This window comes from Recurvomyces mirabilis (assembly GCF_035927965.1).
Source record: "Recurvomyces mirabilis strain CCFEE 5264 chromosome Unknown scaffold_11, whole genome shotgun sequence".
NCBI lineage: Eukaryota > Fungi > Ascomycota > Dothideomycetes > Mycosphaerellales > Teratosphaeriaceae > Recurvomyces > Recurvomyces mirabilis.
In genome coordinates, this window is record NW_027041945.1 from 557982 (window position 1) to 574137 (window position 16156).

At 53.5% G+C, this 16156-nt stretch overlaps 7 protein-coding genes across 7 annotated transcripts; 4 read left to right on the forward strand and 3 right to left on the reverse strand.

Moving 5' to 3' along the window:
• LTS14_004919 (uncharacterized protein) lies at positions 1–1749 on the reverse strand (the record flags this gene model as incomplete). Its single annotated transcript, XM_064837619.1, has 1 exon — positions 1–1749. One exon carries the CDS (start codon positions 1747–1749, stop codon positions 1–3), a length of 1749 nt encoding a protein of 582 aa, XP_064694942.1.
• Positions 1750–2133: 384 nt separating this feature from the next.
• Positions 2134–3146, reverse strand: ALI1 (putative NADH-ubiquinone oxidoreductase 30.4 kDa subunit, mitochondrial; the record flags this gene model as incomplete). The annotated part of the gene is made up of 3 exons (XM_064837620.1): positions 2134–2722; positions 2774–2852; positions 2906–3146. 3 exons carry the CDS (start codon positions 3144–3146, stop codon positions 2134–2136), a joined length of 909 nt encoding a protein of 302 aa, XP_064694943.1.
• A 394-nt stretch (positions 3147–3540) lies between these two features.
• On the forward strand, positions 3541–5904 carry NOT4 (transcriptional repressor general negative regulator of transcription subunit 4; the record flags this gene model as incomplete). The annotated part of the gene is made up of 2 exons (XM_064837621.1): positions 3541–3660; positions 3715–5904. The coding sequence occupies 2 exons, from the start codon at positions 3541–3543 to the stop codon at positions 5902–5904; spliced, it is 2310 nt and encodes a 769-aa protein (XP_064694944.1).
• A 527-nt stretch (positions 5905–6431) lies between these two features.
• Positions 6432–9303, forward strand: LTS14_004922 (uncharacterized protein; the record flags this gene model as incomplete). Its single annotated transcript, XM_064837622.1, has 2 exons — positions 6432–6517; positions 6642–9303. 2 exons carry the CDS (start codon positions 6432–6434, stop codon positions 9301–9303), a joined length of 2748 nt encoding a protein of 915 aa, XP_064694945.1.
• A 473-nt stretch (positions 9304–9776) lies between these two features.
• On the forward strand, positions 9777–10293 carry LTS14_004923 (uncharacterized protein; the record flags this gene model as incomplete). The annotated part of the gene is made up of 2 exons (XM_064837623.1): positions 9777–9873; positions 9935–10293. The coding sequence occupies 2 exons, from the start codon at positions 9777–9779 to the stop codon at positions 10291–10293; spliced, it is 456 nt and encodes a 151-aa protein (XP_064694946.1).
• A 184-nt stretch (positions 10294–10477) lies between these two features.
• On the reverse strand, positions 10478–12282 carry LTS14_004924 (uncharacterized protein; the record flags this gene model as incomplete). The annotated part of the gene is made up of 4 exons (XM_064837624.1): positions 10478–11202; positions 11266–11614; positions 11848–12032; positions 12087–12282. 4 exons carry the CDS (start codon positions 12280–12282, stop codon positions 10478–10480), a joined length of 1455 nt encoding a protein of 484 aa, XP_064694947.1.
• A 690-nt stretch (positions 12283–12972) lies between these two features.
• Positions 12973–14970, forward strand: LTS14_004925 (uncharacterized protein; the record flags this gene model as incomplete). The annotated part of the gene is made up of 1 exon (XM_064837625.1): positions 12973–14970. One exon carries the CDS (start codon positions 12973–12975, stop codon positions 14968–14970), a length of 1998 nt encoding a protein of 665 aa, XP_064694948.1.
• Between the last annotated feature and the right edge of the window lie 1186 nt (positions 14971–16156).

Consider the following 16156-nt stretch of genomic DNA (forward strand, 5'->3'; position numbering starts at 1 on the left):
TCATCTCCTCTCCAGAGTCTTATGCAAAACATTTTGTCTCATGAACAAAGACGCAAATGCCGCAAGTAGACTGAAGATCAAGATAACAGCCCAGACGCCCCTCAAACTCTCCACATAAGCCTCCAACACCCCTTCATACCACCCCTCAGGCATATGGTGGATCCTCTCAACACTGTCTCTAATTCTCTCAATCTCATCTGCCGCACCCGGCAAGCCCTCGAATCTCGCCTCCAGCCTCCTTCTCAGGATGTTTTGGAAAACGGCGCTCGAGATCGTGATCCCGATACTGGACCCTGTGGATCGGAAGGCGTAAGAGGCTGAGGTGATGACGGCTTGGTATTTATGCTCTACCGCTGAGATCAACGAGATCAGGGTGATGGTCAAGACTGCGCCGTGAGCGGTCCCCTCCATGAAGAGGTAGATGAAGGGTGGAGCGTCCGGGACGGTAAGATTGAAAGTCGTGAGAATCAAGATGCAGGCGGTGAGGTTAAGGATTTGCATGAAGACGTTCAGCAGATAGTATTTCCCGGTTGCGCGCATGATGAGGCCAGCGCCGAACGAGCCTACGGCTGTGCCGGCAGCTTGAGGTATGAAGAGCGTTCCTGCTCGGGTGGGTGTGACGCCGCGTACGACTTGGAAGTAGATGGGTCCGTAGTAGATCAGTGCATACACGGCCATGGTCATGAACCATAGTGTAAGACAAGCAGCCATCACAGAGCGGTCCAGCAAAAGTCGAACAGGAATGATAGGCTCCGGCGCAACCTTGTCCTCGATGTATATGAATAAGAGCAGGAAGACCAGACTCAGTGGGAGCGAAATATAGACCAGAGGATGATTCCATGGGACGATGTTGCCGCCACTGTTGAGACCAAGTAGGCACAGGACCAAAGCAGCTACGAGTGTCAAAGCACCGAGGTAGTCCACCCGCGCCGCTTTCGACGTATCCGTCTCCTTAATAGGCACCTTCACAGTCAAGAACCCAGCAATTCCAGCAACGACAATAAAGGGGACCTGGATATAGAAAGCCCAGCGCCATCCAATCCAGTCGTTAATCCCGCCTCCGAAAACACCACCCAGACCCATTCCAGTCCCGTAGACAATGTTCGAGAAGCCCTGCCAAACACCTCGTTTCCGTAGTGGGACGAGATCGGAGGCTACGAAGGTGGAAATAGTGTTCAGACATCCGCCGCCCATGCCTGCGATGATACGGCCTACGATAATCACCCATCCGGAGGGAGCAAATCCACAGATCGTAGTCCCTATTGCAAAGAACGTGCTGGCGAACACCAGGCCAGCTCTTCGGCCGTAGATATCCGTGAGCTTTCCGGACAGAGGCTGACATGCAGCATTCGCGATCAGATATCCTGATGCTATCCAAGAAAAGAGTCGTCCGGACTCGAAATTCGCGGTTATCGGACCTGACAGTGTAGCCACTATGGTAGAGTCCAGAGCAGCAAAGATGGTACTGAGCCAGAGACTAGACATCGTAGCCAGTAGTTTCCCAGTCGAGGGCTCGTCCGCTACCGGGATGGTTCCGGCTTCGTGTTCGCGGCGCTCCCGTTCTACTTGTGCCTCGAGAGAGGCATGGAAAGATGCTGCTTCGGCTGGGACACTCTCCCGTCGATGTGGCTCGGGTACTCCTGAGGGCTTGCCGTTGCTGTGGCCATTGCTGTTTGATAAAAGAGGAGTTTGCTCGTCGGAGATGGGTTGGGGTTCTACTTCTTGCAGACCTTTGTGGTTGGTCGCCATGATTGCGGAAGAGTAAAGAGACTGATGATCTCGTTCAATAGATATGAGAATCAGATTTCTGCTACAAGACTACATACTGTATGCGTGAGAAGAAGTGAGTCAAAGCAGATGGATTTTGATTCGTCTGGCTGACGTTCCTTCCGCTTTTTAGAGTTGCCGAGCTTAAGCATAGATTACGGTCATGTGTGTCGGACATGATCGCAGACTAGAAGCCATTGGCGTTGAATTGCTGCCAGACCTTACGTGCCAACGTAGAACAACGACTTTCGCGGTAGCAGTAAATTATGCTGAGACCAGTGGTGCGCTGATATATTGTTCTTGAAACTCTGTATGTACAATATAACTATACATCCCGGTCCAGCCTGCACAATGCCATCTAATCCTCTACTTCTTCTTCTCTTCTTCTTTCTTAGGCTCAGGCTTGGGTGTCGGCAGCTTGAATGTTTCCGGCTTCCTATCCTGCCCCGGCCCAACCTGCTCCCAAGCCGCCGTGCCTCCCTCGAAATTCCGGAACGCCTGTGTCAATTCGAGCGGCTCGACCACAATCCGCTTCTTCTCCTCGTCGTACCTGATCTCCGTGTACCCCGTGAGTGGGAAGTCTTTCCTGAGAGGATGTCCATCAAATCCATAATCCGTCATTATTCTCCTCAGATCAGGGTGACCACTGAAGAATACACCGAAGAGATCGTAGACTTCGCGCTCATACCAATTTGCTCCATCGTATAGATCGCAGATACTGGGCACGGGGCTCGCTTCATCGGCGTAGGTCTTGACTCGGATACGGGAGTTGTGGCGCACGGAGAGCATATTGTAGACTACTTCGAAGCGTTGGTCGCGGGTCGGGAAGTCGACGGCGGTGATGTCCATTACGGCGGTGAACTCGGCGGCGGTGTGGTATTTGAGGAAGGTGAAGACTGGGATGACGCCGGTGGGGGTGATGTAGATTGTCAGTTCGTCTTTCCAGACGGAGAATCTGTACACTCATCAGTACTAGCTTAGAGCATGACTTTGTGAGATGTCATACTGCTGGATATATTTAGGCAAGCAAGAGAGCAGATATTGTCCATATTGGTGGAGTGACTGGCCCATCTCCTGGAACTTGTCTATCCATTGTTAGCATTGGCTTGCCGTGGGAGTGGCTACAGCTCTGCCATACCTGCTGGGTTCACAATTGGAGCATGAATTCGTCCCTCTGGCCCTCGCTGTGCGTGTCGCAGGTTCGGTAGGTCGCTAGTATCGGCCTTGGGCAGCTTCGAAGGCTTCGCCTCTGTCATCTCTGCCCTTCGTCCTGCTGTTGTCGCAAATGCCCTCCGCGCCACCGTGGCATTGACGCCATCCTGGATGCCTGCTGCGCGGACAGCAGACCGTAAGGGCCTGCTCAGTGATCGTGAGGCCATTGTGAAGGTTATGTAGAGGGTGTAACGAGGCTCCTGGTCGTGAATCTACCTGATCGAAGCATCACCATCATGTGCGGGAGGGCCCGCTGTTAGTTCCAGGTCAAAGCGCGGGAAGATGCGACCTGACCTGACCTGCTGTGAACTTGTGAAGCACTCGCATCGACATCTCTATTCACACACCCCTTCCATCCATCTCATCGACTATATTACCGCTCTCACATCCGACCCTCGCAATACACCTACCACAGACGCAGCTCGTAGCGACCATCAAGCTGGCTTCCTCGTCGCACGTCAGAGCTTCCGGTGCGCTTTCATATCTGCGCCGCCTTTCACTTCTACGCGTCACATCACCGCGGCCCACATCCACCAGGGCATTACACTCCATACCACCGATATGTCGCGAACACAGCAGGATCAGTTCATCGACGATGAGGAGGAGGAGACGTGCCCGTTGTGCGTGGAGGAGCTCTCCTTTGATGACAAGAATTTCAAGCCTTGTCCCTGTGGATATCAGGTAAGCGTGACTTTGAGTACTACGAGAGTATGGTGGTCACTGACACTGCTATAGATATGTCATTTCTGCTGGAACAACATCAAGAGCACGATGAACGGCCTGTGTCCTGCCTGCCGAAGACCGTACAATGACGAGAACATCCAGTACAAGGCACTAACCGCTGACGAGATCGCTGCTTACAAGGCAAGACAAGCTCAGAAGACACGAAGGAATCAAGCAGTGCAGCTCAAGGAAAAGCAAAAAGCTGAAGCAGATCATCTCAGTCGAAAACATCTTTCTGGCATGCGAGTGGTGCAAAAGAACCTGGTTTATGTGACCGGTCTCAATCCCACCGCGCAGGAGGATCAACTACTGCAGACACTCCGAGGCGATCAGTACTTTGGCCAATACGGCAAGATTGTGAAGATTGTTGTGAGCAAGGCCAAGGATCCATCACAGTTACAATCTGTTGGTGTATACGTCACCTACGAGCAGAAAGAGGACGCCGCTCAATGTATCACTGCTGTTAACGGTTCCAAGAATGGCGAGAGGACACTCCGCGCACAATTTGGCACCACGAAGTACTGTTCGGCATATCTGCGAGGCGAGACATGCACGAACAAACAATGCATGTTCCTACACGAACCTGGCGAGGCTGGCGAAAGTTTCTCACGAGCCGATCTTTCTGCACTCAACGCTGGATCTTCACAACAGGGCGGGAGCCGGCCACCACCTCCTCAATCACAACAGCCTGTGGCCTCAGCAGCGCAGCCGATGGAGAGGCAAGCCAGTGATCAGTCTCGTAGTCCGACGACTGACAGACCTGGGTTGCCTTCTACCGCTTCCTGGGCTTCGAAACCACTTCAGCAGCCGAGCCGCAATGAGAGTAGATCTACCAGTGGAACCATGGACAGTCCGGCACCGTCGAAAGCTACACCAGCGCCTGTTGCAGAAGAGCCCGAACCTCTCGTCACCGAACTTCAAACTACCACCTCGACTATCACTGCTGCGCCACGACAACCACGGCCTCGGAAACCGAAAACAATTTCACCCTTTGAGGAACTTGTGAGGAACCTTTCGATTGACAATTTCAAGTTCACTTTCTCCATGGCCGGTCTTCCAGAAGCCGATGTAGCGATAGTGAACAACTATCCTCCGCTGTTCGACAATAATGGCGGCGCCAAGAGACGGCAGCGAAGGCAACGAGAAGAGGAGCAGAGACGAATGGAACTGGAGGCGCAAGCATTCCAGCAACCTCCTCCCGCAGACGAAGACGACAACCCTGAAATGAGTGGTAGTTTGCAATTAGGAGGTGAGCCCGAGGAGCGACAGGCACTCGGCCAAAGCAATACCATGAGACCGCCGGGTCAAGACGGTGGACTCGACCCCCGATTCCAATTCGGCGATGTCTCAAGCCCAAGCACGTCTTCACCACAACCACAGCTCCCAGGTAGCTTCATGAACCAGCAAGCCACTTTCAGCCAGCCTTCGCATCTCCCTGGTCACGTCCGGGGAGTATCTCGCTTCTCCTTCGCCAACGACACATCTCCCTCCACAAATGTCAAGCCAGTAGCGAACCAGAAGCTGATGAACCAACAAACCTCCATCATGCCTCAAGCAGGTGGTTTCGGGAACGCAACTCAACAACAACAATTCTTCACCAGTAATGTCCAGGGCCCGCCTCCCGGACTCAAAACCGCAGGCACGCCGCCTGTGAGTGGTACCATGACTTTTGGCCAAGGGCACGGTTTCGCTACTGGAGGACTACAGTATGGAAGTGGTACAGCAGCGGGAAGAAATGCGAGCGAGGAGATGATGAGGAATCTCTTGCGAGGGAATCGAGAGGGCAGTGCACAGCGTGAGTCTAACGGTTTTCTTCAGTCCCCTCCTAATCACTACAGCTCCGCCTCTTCGGTAGCGTCTGGGTTCCCGCAGCAGCAGCAGTCGCAGCAGGCATTTCCATCGGCGAGTCAGCAGAACAATCCGAACTACGCATCGTCAGTCTTCTCGGACGGCGAGAAGAGCAACAACGGCCGTTTGGGAAAGAAGAAGTCGAAGAAGCATGCACGACAGGGTCATGGTAACACTGGATCTTCGGCTTCTTCGGGCTTTGATGGCGCTTCCACCGTGGATCAACATACGCTGCAAGGACGCTTTCAGGCTGCTGCTGCGGGGATGAGTGCGGCGGGTGCTTACAATGGTTCTGGTGCTGGGTACATACATGGTACTGGTGGTGCAGGTGCGGGTTATGGTGCGAGGTGGTGATGTGGCTGGAGTCAGCGTGGTGCTATTTCCTGTGCGCGCTTTCTTTGTTGATCTACTGCAAGGTGTTGGTGGAATTTCAGGCCAGCTCTCAAGCGAGTTCAAGCGTTGAACTTGCTTGCGCGCGTGGGCTGGCATGGGCGTGCACGTGCTTGGGACTTTGTGCCTTGCACATTAGAACGACAGCAAAGTGTGGGTTCTTGGGCATTGGTACCTGGATTCCCAAATAAGGCAAGGCGTTCATCACATCCTGTTACCGCCCCCCGAAGACTCTGTACGTATGCTTACGGCATCTTTCTTCCTCCTATAGTGACAGCGGCTGATAGATAAGGAAATAGATATTTCAGCCTTGTCAACTTACTGCCTGCTCCAAACAAACTTCACTTGCTTACGTCCGTAATGACAACGACTGCGATGCGACTCTTCTGTAGCTTGGTTCCGTAGCGCATTAATGTCTAGTGTAGAAGCGCTCAGGTAGTCTCTGCTTTTTGTCCATAGCACCACCTGCGCCACCGGCAACAGCCCAGACCATGCATAAAAGAGGAGGAAACAGAGCCAGCGACAGCCCGCCGCGCACCCACAGTCTAATCAATCTACGCATCACAACTTACATCTTGTAAGAGAAACCAAAGCTAACAAACCCTTCCAGATGACCCCAACAACTCCAATGCAAGTCCGTCACGACAATCAAGTGTCCACCTCCCCTCCTCTCTAGTCGAAGACCTTCTCCCAACCACCAGCTCCCGCCATGGCACTCCACCAGTACCACCGGGCTTCGAGTCCACCCTCGCATCCGAGGCACAAAGTCGGAGATCTACTCCCACTATCCCCCCGGGTTTCTCTGGCAAAGCGCCGAGTGCTATACCGCATCTGAACGAAGACGGCACCGTCATTTCCCGACCTGGCAGTCGACGTGGGAGCTTGATTGGTATTGTGGGTGTGGTGGGCAGTCGGCCTGCTACGCCTTCGGGTTCGAGTAAGACCGTTGTAGGGAGTTTGAAGAGGCAGGTAAGTCAGCAGGTTTTGCCTGCGTTGCCCTTGAGGCCCGGGACGCCTAGGTTGGTTTCTGGGCTTGGTGCTGCGGGCTCTGGGAGCCGAGCTGGGAGTCCGACGAGGGTGGTTAGTGAGATGGGTAGGAGGGACGTTGAGGAGACGCCGACCAAAGGGTCGAGGGCTGCGATTGGCAAGAAGGTGGAAGTTCCAGCTGCACAGACCGAAGCCAAGAAGAATGATGTGATTGAGAAAGCGGAGGACAAGGTCGTGCCGGCCACGCCTGCAAGATCTGCTGTGGTCGAGAAAAGTGTGCAAGCTACGCCTCCGAAGTCCGCTGGTGTTGCACAACCTTTTCAGGCCACGGCATCTAAGCCAGTCAAGCAGGACAAGACGAATGTTGAAAACGCTGTGCCTGCCTCTGCCACGCCAGCAAAGCAGGCACCCACAAAGACGACAGAGCCGATTGTCGCACCGCCCGTTGAAGCCTCGAAGCCCGAGAGGAAATCCTCGGGACCCCTGTCAATGCAGCCAGCGTCGAAAGGTGCTGCTACAGTGCAGACGAGCGACATGAAAGCCACGCCTGTGACGCCGAGTAAGCAAGACAAGAAATACGAGAAGCGCAAGCATCCTGGTAAGCTCGACATCACTGCCGCTGTCAACGAGCGAGACGAGGCCACCGCAGCAGCGATCAAAGCGACACCTGTTGAGACCGTTACACCAGCCCAGCCGCAACGTAATGTCTCACAGACCGCGTCTATTGCTTCAAAGCCTGAAAGCCCCATCGTCTCTTCGCCACTCGTCAAGAATGCACCAAGGACACTACGTGTGATGCAGACGCCCAAGACAGAAACACCACCATCACAGATACCCATCGCAGCTATGCCAAACTTGCCTGGATCATTTCCTGGTGTCAGACAACCCTCTCGGCAGCCAAGCGTTGCCTCCATCAACCCACCCGGTACACCATCTAGCGAGCAGGTCTCAATCTCAGACAACCTCAGCATGACCTCCACATCTATGTCTCGCGCCAACTCGCCTCCTCCGGGCGCTAGCGCGGGGGGGAATGTGGTCGGCAGTGCACCGGTACGAGCGAAAACCAAGAGTCAGATGAAGAAGGAGAGGCAGGAACGTGCTAAGGCTATCGAGGAGGAGAAGGCAAGGAGTGCTAGTGCGGCTTTTGCTTCTGGAGAGGGCAGTGGGGCTGTGACGCCTGTGGCTGACGAGCCGGCGCAAGAGGCGATTCAGGGTAGGAAGAAGAAGGCTAAGAAGGAGAAGGAGGTCAAGCCGCCAAAGCCTATCAAGGCTGCGCCGACTGTGAAGGAGACGACGACTGCCACCGCATCGAGTCCGAAAGACGCAGCCGCCAGTCAGCCTGTTTCGCCTGCGCAGAAAGTGGTGGCTGCTGAGCCTGCCAAAACTGCCCCTGTTGTCGAGCAAGTTGCGCCAAAGCCTCCCACACCTACTAAGACACCGGTGTTCCATGGTCCGGCACCGCCGCCTATGGTTCCAGCACCACATGAGCCTTCGCCGCCACCTACGCCTACCTTGACAGCCGCCTCGTTGCTGGCAGACCTCAAGAACCAGGCCCCGGAAATACAGAAGTGCCTCGAGTCGCTCTTTCGCGCCCCGACGAACACGACATACAAGGCCTCGCAGCCGATCTCGCCTAAGGACTTACAGAACCCGGCTTTCTGGAAATCTGACTTCAAAATCAATCTGACTAAGGACGAGGTTGATGCTCTTCTCAAAGGTGCTATTCCATCGATCAGTTATGGAGGACAGACCGGACGAGTCTGGGATCGAGGACTGGTTACGCAGACTGGTGCGCACCTTCGCGCGTTGACCGAGGAGCTAGAGCAGCGATTTCTGGATCTGGAGAAAGCGCTCAAGGAGATGCCCGACGAGCTTCGATTCAAGTACAGCAAACCTCAGAATGAGATCCGCTTCCCTGGAATCGACCTCGAGAGCCTGAAGCGTGGCTTTGCAGCCGATGGCGCATATGGTGCTGGTGCAGGAGGTGGGCAAGGTGGTGGTCGGGGAGACAGAGGCCCGAGTGTCATGGAGCAAATGGTTCAAGATGGCAACTCTCTCAAGAAAGGTGCCTTTCTTGTCGACGAGGCGGGCAGGTATGTGGATGAGTTTGTTATGCCGCCTGTTACCCCACCTCCTTCGGCTGGTGGTAACAGAGGTAATGGGCAGAACCAGGGTCAAGCTAATGCTGGTGCGAATGCTGGTGGTGCTGGTGGTGGTGCTGAGGGCCAGACTGCCAGGGCTGTGCAGGGGTATGTCAATGTGGATCTGGAGGTCGTGGAGCGACAGGTTCAAGAGGCCAGGAGGTTTGCTGAGGAGGGCGAGGGGAGGTTGAGGAAGATGATCAAGCGGAATAGGCGCTTACTGGGGCTCGGTTGAGCGTACGGGCCGAGCTGTGAGAGATGGCATTCGCTTGCTAGGTGGAAGGTATGAATGAAGATATCTGGTCACGCCGACATTGTGCTAGCAAGCAGGCCGGTTTTTGAGCATTGACTACATCCTTTGCAAGTAGTTTGGCTACGAACGATATGAACAGCAAGATCATCTCGCTCATCTACACTCATCCTACTGCCATACTTTCACAATTTCATCAGGCTTTGCTTGTGCTTCAACTTCATCTTAGGTCACGCTAGTCCTTCACGGGAAGGCACGACAATGCGTGACCCTTCCTTAGCCTCCCTGGCCAATACGAGGCCTACATTCATTCATCGCACTGCTGTGCATGCTTAGTATAAGAGATTTCTCCTTCTCGACCACAGCACTTATACATTACAAGCACAATAAAACTACCAATTATTGAACAAATAATATCAATAACAACTTCATCACCCACCAACACCTTACCAGCATCAATGAGCGTCGCAATTTTAACTCCGAACATTTCCGACTTGAGCAAAGCTACGCCTCGTCTCAAGGTCGCAGCTGCTGCTGCAGAGGTGATGGCCAGCAGTACGTGCTCACTACTATTCATCTGCTCACGAGTATTCACCAGTAGCTGACCAGCTCGCAGTATATCGTGCCAACTCTGCCCTTACACCACTGCAACGCTTCGGTTCTCAATCGGCTGTCGACGCAGAGAAGGTGCGGCGCTTCGTCCAGCACAAGGCGAAGTACCAGAAATTTCAAGAAGAGTCCCAGCAGCGTCGAGACAAGGTTGGCTGGTTGAGCAGGACCACTAGCGAGTGGGATGTCAACATCGCGGATCTTGAAGAGAGTGGCAAGGCTGGTGAGGTAATTGCGGCGAAGGAAGAGAAAGCGAAGGCTTGGGAGGGCAGCAAGACGTTATTAGACCAGGCGAAGCAAGTTATCGGACGTCTGGAGAGGTGGAGTGCATTTCTAGATCTGGAGAGCGATGATCCTGGATGGTGAGAATTGCAGAGCAGTCCAGCGATGGAGATCTACAGTACTCGTGGCCGTGTGTTATGAGCCGAGACGAGTGATGAGCTATGAGAATAACGACACTTCTTTCAGCTGGGACTGTGTTCAGTGAGCTGTTATCTAGTCTGCTTTCACATGCTGATGGTTTCCACAATATCATGCTCAAACTATGTTGTTACTCCCTGCTATGCTCATTCTCGTAGGGATCGACCTCGTAGCTGGCGAACTTTCGAGCGGACACTTTGTTGTGGAACATCAAATCCAACTCCTCGTATGTGCGACCGCGACATTCTGGGAGCCGGAAGTATGCCCAGACTACTGTAAGACAAGCGGTGGCAAACCAGAAGTAAGCTGTCTTGCCCTTGAGGTTGCCCTCCGTCGGGTTGATAAGGTACGGCTCGATCACGTTGGCCACGATCTGTGTCATGTTGTAGACGTTCCGGGACAGGCAGACAGATTTGGCTCGAAGGCGCAGACTAGAGGTCTCAGAGATAATGGTGTAGCAGATAGGTCCCACCGTGCTGGAGTACGTGAACAGCCAGAGCAGACAGAGCGCAGCTTGGCCCCACTTCGCTCCTGGGGAAGAAGATGCGCTGGCGATGATACCAACGATAAGTAGGAGACAGGCCAAGGCAATCATACCGTTCAGGTAGAGTGTTCGACGGCCAAATCGAGAGAGCAAGAACCAGGAGAGTACTGTACCGATGAACGCAATGCCTGTTCCTCCTACAGCGATCTGGTAGGCATTGTTGACAGAGATTCCTGCCTGCTCGAAGAAGTAAGTTGGGCCGTATGCGAAAGCCGATCCGGACAGCACTTGTCCTGCGAAAGTCATGCAGACGATCTCGGTACGTCGCAGATCGGTGCCCTTGAAGCAGTCGAAATAGCTGGACCCGCTCTCTGCCAGAGTTGTTAGTCGAGGACCATCATGCCCAGCACAGGGTTCACACTGCTATAACTTACCGACTTCTGCTTCGAATTTCAGTGTCCGTGAGATCTGGGCAAGTGTTTGTCGGTGAGAATCCGAGCCTTTGTTGTCAAGCTTAGCAAGTGCTTTCTGGGCATCCTCGATACGATCGTTGCGAACGAGCCACCAAGGACCTATCATCGTCAGCGAGTGCAGCCATGAGGGATCTAACGTATTGATACTGACTCTCCGGCGCGAAGAAGATGAGGCAGAATAGTGGAAGAGGCCAAGCCCATTGTACCGCGTAGCAAATTCTCCAGCTCCAGGCACCGTTGAGATCGAGGCATCCGTACAGGACGCCAGCCGCGATGAGCTGACCGATGGCCCAACATAGGTTGACATAGCCTAGAGGTAATTAGTAGGGAGCTTTCTGGTGTGACTTTCACACGGCGCTCACAGGTCATATAACCACGAAGGGCTAAAGGTGTGACCTCAGATGCATAAGCTGGTGCTGTTGTTGCAAATACACCCCAAGTCAGACCGCATAGTACTTGACCAACAAGTAGTACAGCGCTGGATTTGGCGAAGAATAACAGGAACAAGAACCAGTTCATGAAAAAAAGTGCTCCAAGGCATACACGTTTGTAGCCATAGCGTTGTGACAGAAAGCCATTAGCGAAGCCTCCGATGATGATACCACAGTTCGCTCCGTTGGCAAAACCTGCTTGCCATGGTCCCGAAATCTGGTAGGTCGCGGTCGCTGGGTCAAAGTTGCCAAAGGTACGGGCGAAGCTAGGGTAGCCGAAGAACTGATAGATGAGCCCTTCGAGCTGTTAGCTGCTTATACCAGCTGCGTTTTACTCCAGTCCTTACTCACCAACATCATACCCTTCCATCACGATCGTCGTTGACAGCAAAATCGACCACATGGCGGCCTTCTTGTTGCTCTTGAGGGCCTGCCATAGTGTCGTCTCGTGTTCAGCAACGGCTGCAAGCCTTGCTGCCTTCGACTCCGACATATCGTCAGCGCCTTCGAAGTGCTGAGCTGGCATCTTCTCCAGAGAGTCGGCCATGGTGAACGATACTGTCAGCAGTAGGACGTTCCAGAAGCACGAGACGTGAGGGCAGAGCTCCAACTATGTAGCATAATTCATGGCCAAGGTCCTGCAGATGCTCGGACCAGCCAAGACAAGATTTGAAGTCTCGCACACCTGCGGTCGACACAGTCCGCCGAGAGTTCTGGTAGCGTGTAGCTGCCAGGACGCCTGCTCGAGCAATCTGACACCGGAAGATGTGGTCCGGGGCTACTGCTCGAGTCAGCAGTCAGCATGCCCATGGGGTAAAGAATTAATAACACGAGAGACTGCCTCGCAGCTACTCACGGGACGTGGAGAACAGGAAGATAATCCGCCTATCAGAAGAAGCTCCCGATCGTATATGTACGCCCGAAGTCTGGCTATTTCGCATGCTTCCGGCTGACTGTCACCTCCACTGGCGACATCACGAACAGCTCCGCCGGCTGCATATGACCAATCGAGCCATCGTTGTGCTGCTCCGTAAAGCTATAACTGCTGGAGACTCCGGTGGGTGAAAACGAGGAAGCTCTTTCGGGACATCGGGTCAAAGATGTGACGACATACACAGTTCTATGGAAGGAGCGCGGCAGCAGCATCATTGATCGGTTTGTGTAAGTAAGTACATTGGCTTCGTTTGAGTCTGTTCTACAAGGACGTCTGTAGCATCAACAATCATTCTTTGCCACCATGCTGTATTCCGAAGGCAATAAGCTCGTCTTCCGCTACGATGACCACACACTCTGGATCGAACCCTGGAATCACAATGCGTTCCGTGTACGAGCTACCAAGCTCTCGACAATGCCAACAGACGACTGGGCGTTAAGTGAGGCACCAAAAGACGTCAGTAGCCAGATCTCGACCGAGCTTCCCTCTACAGATTCGAAGGAAGCCAAAGGCGGCGCAACCATCACAAACGGCAACATCAAAGCCACCGTCTCCCATCGTGGCAAAATCATCATCTACAATATTGAGAGTGGTCAGAAGCTACTGGAAGAATACGCACGGCATCGTAAAGATGTCTCGGACCCGAAGACTAGTGCTCTAGAGATCGAAGCTCGCGAGCTCCGTGGCATCCCTGGCTCGACTGACTTCCATACTACTCTCCGCCTGGAGTCTGTCGATCCGGACGAGAAGATTTATGGTATGGGCCAATATCAGCAACCGTATCTCAACCTCAAGGGCACGGATCTCGAGCTCGCACACCGCAACAGTCAAGCCAGTGTACCATTCGCCGTGTCATCTCTGGGCTACGGCTTGCTGTGGAACAACCCAGGGATTGGCAGAGCAGTGCTGGGTCGCAACGTGATGAGCTTTGAGAGCTTCTCTTCGAAAGTAATCGATTACTGGATCGTCGCTGGATCAACGCCAGCCGAGATCGTCCAGGCGTACGCAGATGTAAGCGGCCATGTACCCATGATGCCAGACTATGGTCTAGGGTTCTGGCAATGCAAGCTACGCTACTGGAATCAGGAAGAGCTACTCGGAATCGCGAGGGAGTACAAAAAGCGTGAGGTCCCACTCGACCTCATCGTCATCGACTTCTTCCACTGGAAACGGCAAGGCGAATGGAGCTTCGATCCAGAATACTGGCCAGATCCCGCGGCAATGGTAAAAGAGCTCAAGGAGATGAAAGTCGAGCTTATGGTTTCCGTCTGGCCAACCGTCGAGACAGCTTCAGAAAACTACCAGGAAATGCTAGAAAAGGGTCTACTGATTCGCCACGATCGTGGTGTCAGGGTCGCCATGCAATGCGAAGGCGATATCACGCACTTTGATGCCACGAACCCTGAATCTCGTAAATTTGTCTGGAGCAAAGCAAAGCAGCATTACTATGACCTCGGTATAAAGGTCTTCTGGCTAGACGAGGCGGAGCCAGAGTATAGCGTTTATGACTTCGATCTCTATCGATACCATGCTGGACCCAATATGCAGATCGGGAACATATTCCCGAAGGAGTATGCACGCGCATTCTACGAAGGTATGGAAGCTGAGGGTCAGAAGAACATCGTCAACCTCCTGAGATGCGCATGGGCTGGGTCGCAGAAGTACGGTGCACTCGTCTGGAGTGGCGACATTGCCTCCAGCTGGTCATCTTTCCGCAATCAGCTTGCCGCAGGACTAAACATGGGGATGGCAGGTATACCCTGGTGGACGACAGATATTGGCGGCTTCCATGGCGGCAATCCTGACGAGCCAGAGTTCCGCGAGCTTTTCACACGCTGGTTTCAATGGGGTACTTTCTGCCCCGTCATGCGTCTTCATGGTGATCGCGAGCCGAAACCTGTCAATGGCTCAGGTACCGCGCCTGGAGCTCCGAACGAGATCTGGTCATACGGCGATGAGATCTACGAGATTTGTAAGAACTATATCAAGATCCGCGAGCGGCTACGTGAGTACACTAGGGACCTCATGACAGAGGCACACGAGAAGGGTACCCCTGTCATACGACCACTGTTCTTTGAATTCCCGAAAGACAAGAAGTCTTGGCAGATCGAGCAGCAGTATATGTATGGCCACAAGTATCTTGTTGCGCCAGTATTGGAGGCGAAGCAGAGGAAGATGACGGTCTATCTTCCAAGTGGAGCCAGCTGGAAAGCATGGGATGGCGGCAAGATATATGATGGAGGCCACGAAATTGAGGTCGACTGTCCGATCGAAAGTATGCCGGTTTTCGAGCGCCAGTAGATCATGACTGCGTTCTCCGGATAGAGATAGATGTCACGATCGCATTGCGAATGGAGGTTTATGGTGTGATGCATCACTCTACTGTGGTATCACTTCCAGTGGTGTGCTCGTCGATGGCGAAAAAGTCGTCTTCTTCGAGCCACTGTCTTACGCCATCATTTCACTTTGTGCGTGCATGCCACATATTCGCAAAGTGTATTGCAGGCCTCGATACCAGATCGCACGCCAATGAGCTCGTTGAACGAGTCAAGATTAGCTAGCTAAAGCTCGTAAAAGTCCTCATCAGTATGCGGTCCATCGTCCCGAGCATGAGCTGCGCTGTCTTGGCCCAGGTAGGTGTGGAAGTTGAGGATCGAATCCCATCGGCCGAAGCTGCCCAGCTGCATTGTAAAGTCATCTAATAAGGTCTCTCAGCGTCACTCCTCGGGACATAGAGCGGTCCCCTTGCTTACTGAGCTTCGGTTCGGCCAGATCTTCTGGATTGAGGAGCACTCGACGATTATGGCCCCTAGCAAATGAATCGCTAATGACATGCCTGGCACTATCCAATGCTCTATGGCGAAGATCTGCTGGGTTTGGATGGCCACAAGTAAGCATCTGTCGAACCATGCCCATAGCAAAAGGTGCCAGACATTGACCGAAGGACGGGTCTTCCTGCAGCCTGCAGCCTGCAGGTCAAAGACGCAATGTCATCGAAAGCCACGCCATTCGCGGCGTCATAGTCCTCGCCGGTAGCAACCTGATACATAATCTCAAGCCATGTCAGCATTTTCGCTTTCGTTTCTTCCGGTGCTTCGCCCTTTCTAGAGGCCATGGCATGTAGGAACTGCAGGTCTCCTAGATGTGATCGTCCTATGATGTTGCCGCTCTCGAGTGCTTGACCAGCATACTGAGCCGCCAGGTACTTGACGCCCCATTTGATAACTTCGCTCTAAGTAAAGCTATTGGCCGACTGCTCGTCAAATAGCAGGCACTCGGGGTTATCGTTCCAGATGGAGCTGCGTACAAAGTCGTTGATCTCCGGCCATCTTGCTGGGTCTTGTCTTAGAGCTGAGTATAGGGTCGCATTGTCGAGGCGATAATCCGAGTGGATGGGTGCTGCTAAGGTCATGCTCTCGTGGATTGGCTGGCCTACTCTGCAGAGGTGGCTGCCACCGATGTGGATGCCTCGGATGTCAAAAAGCAG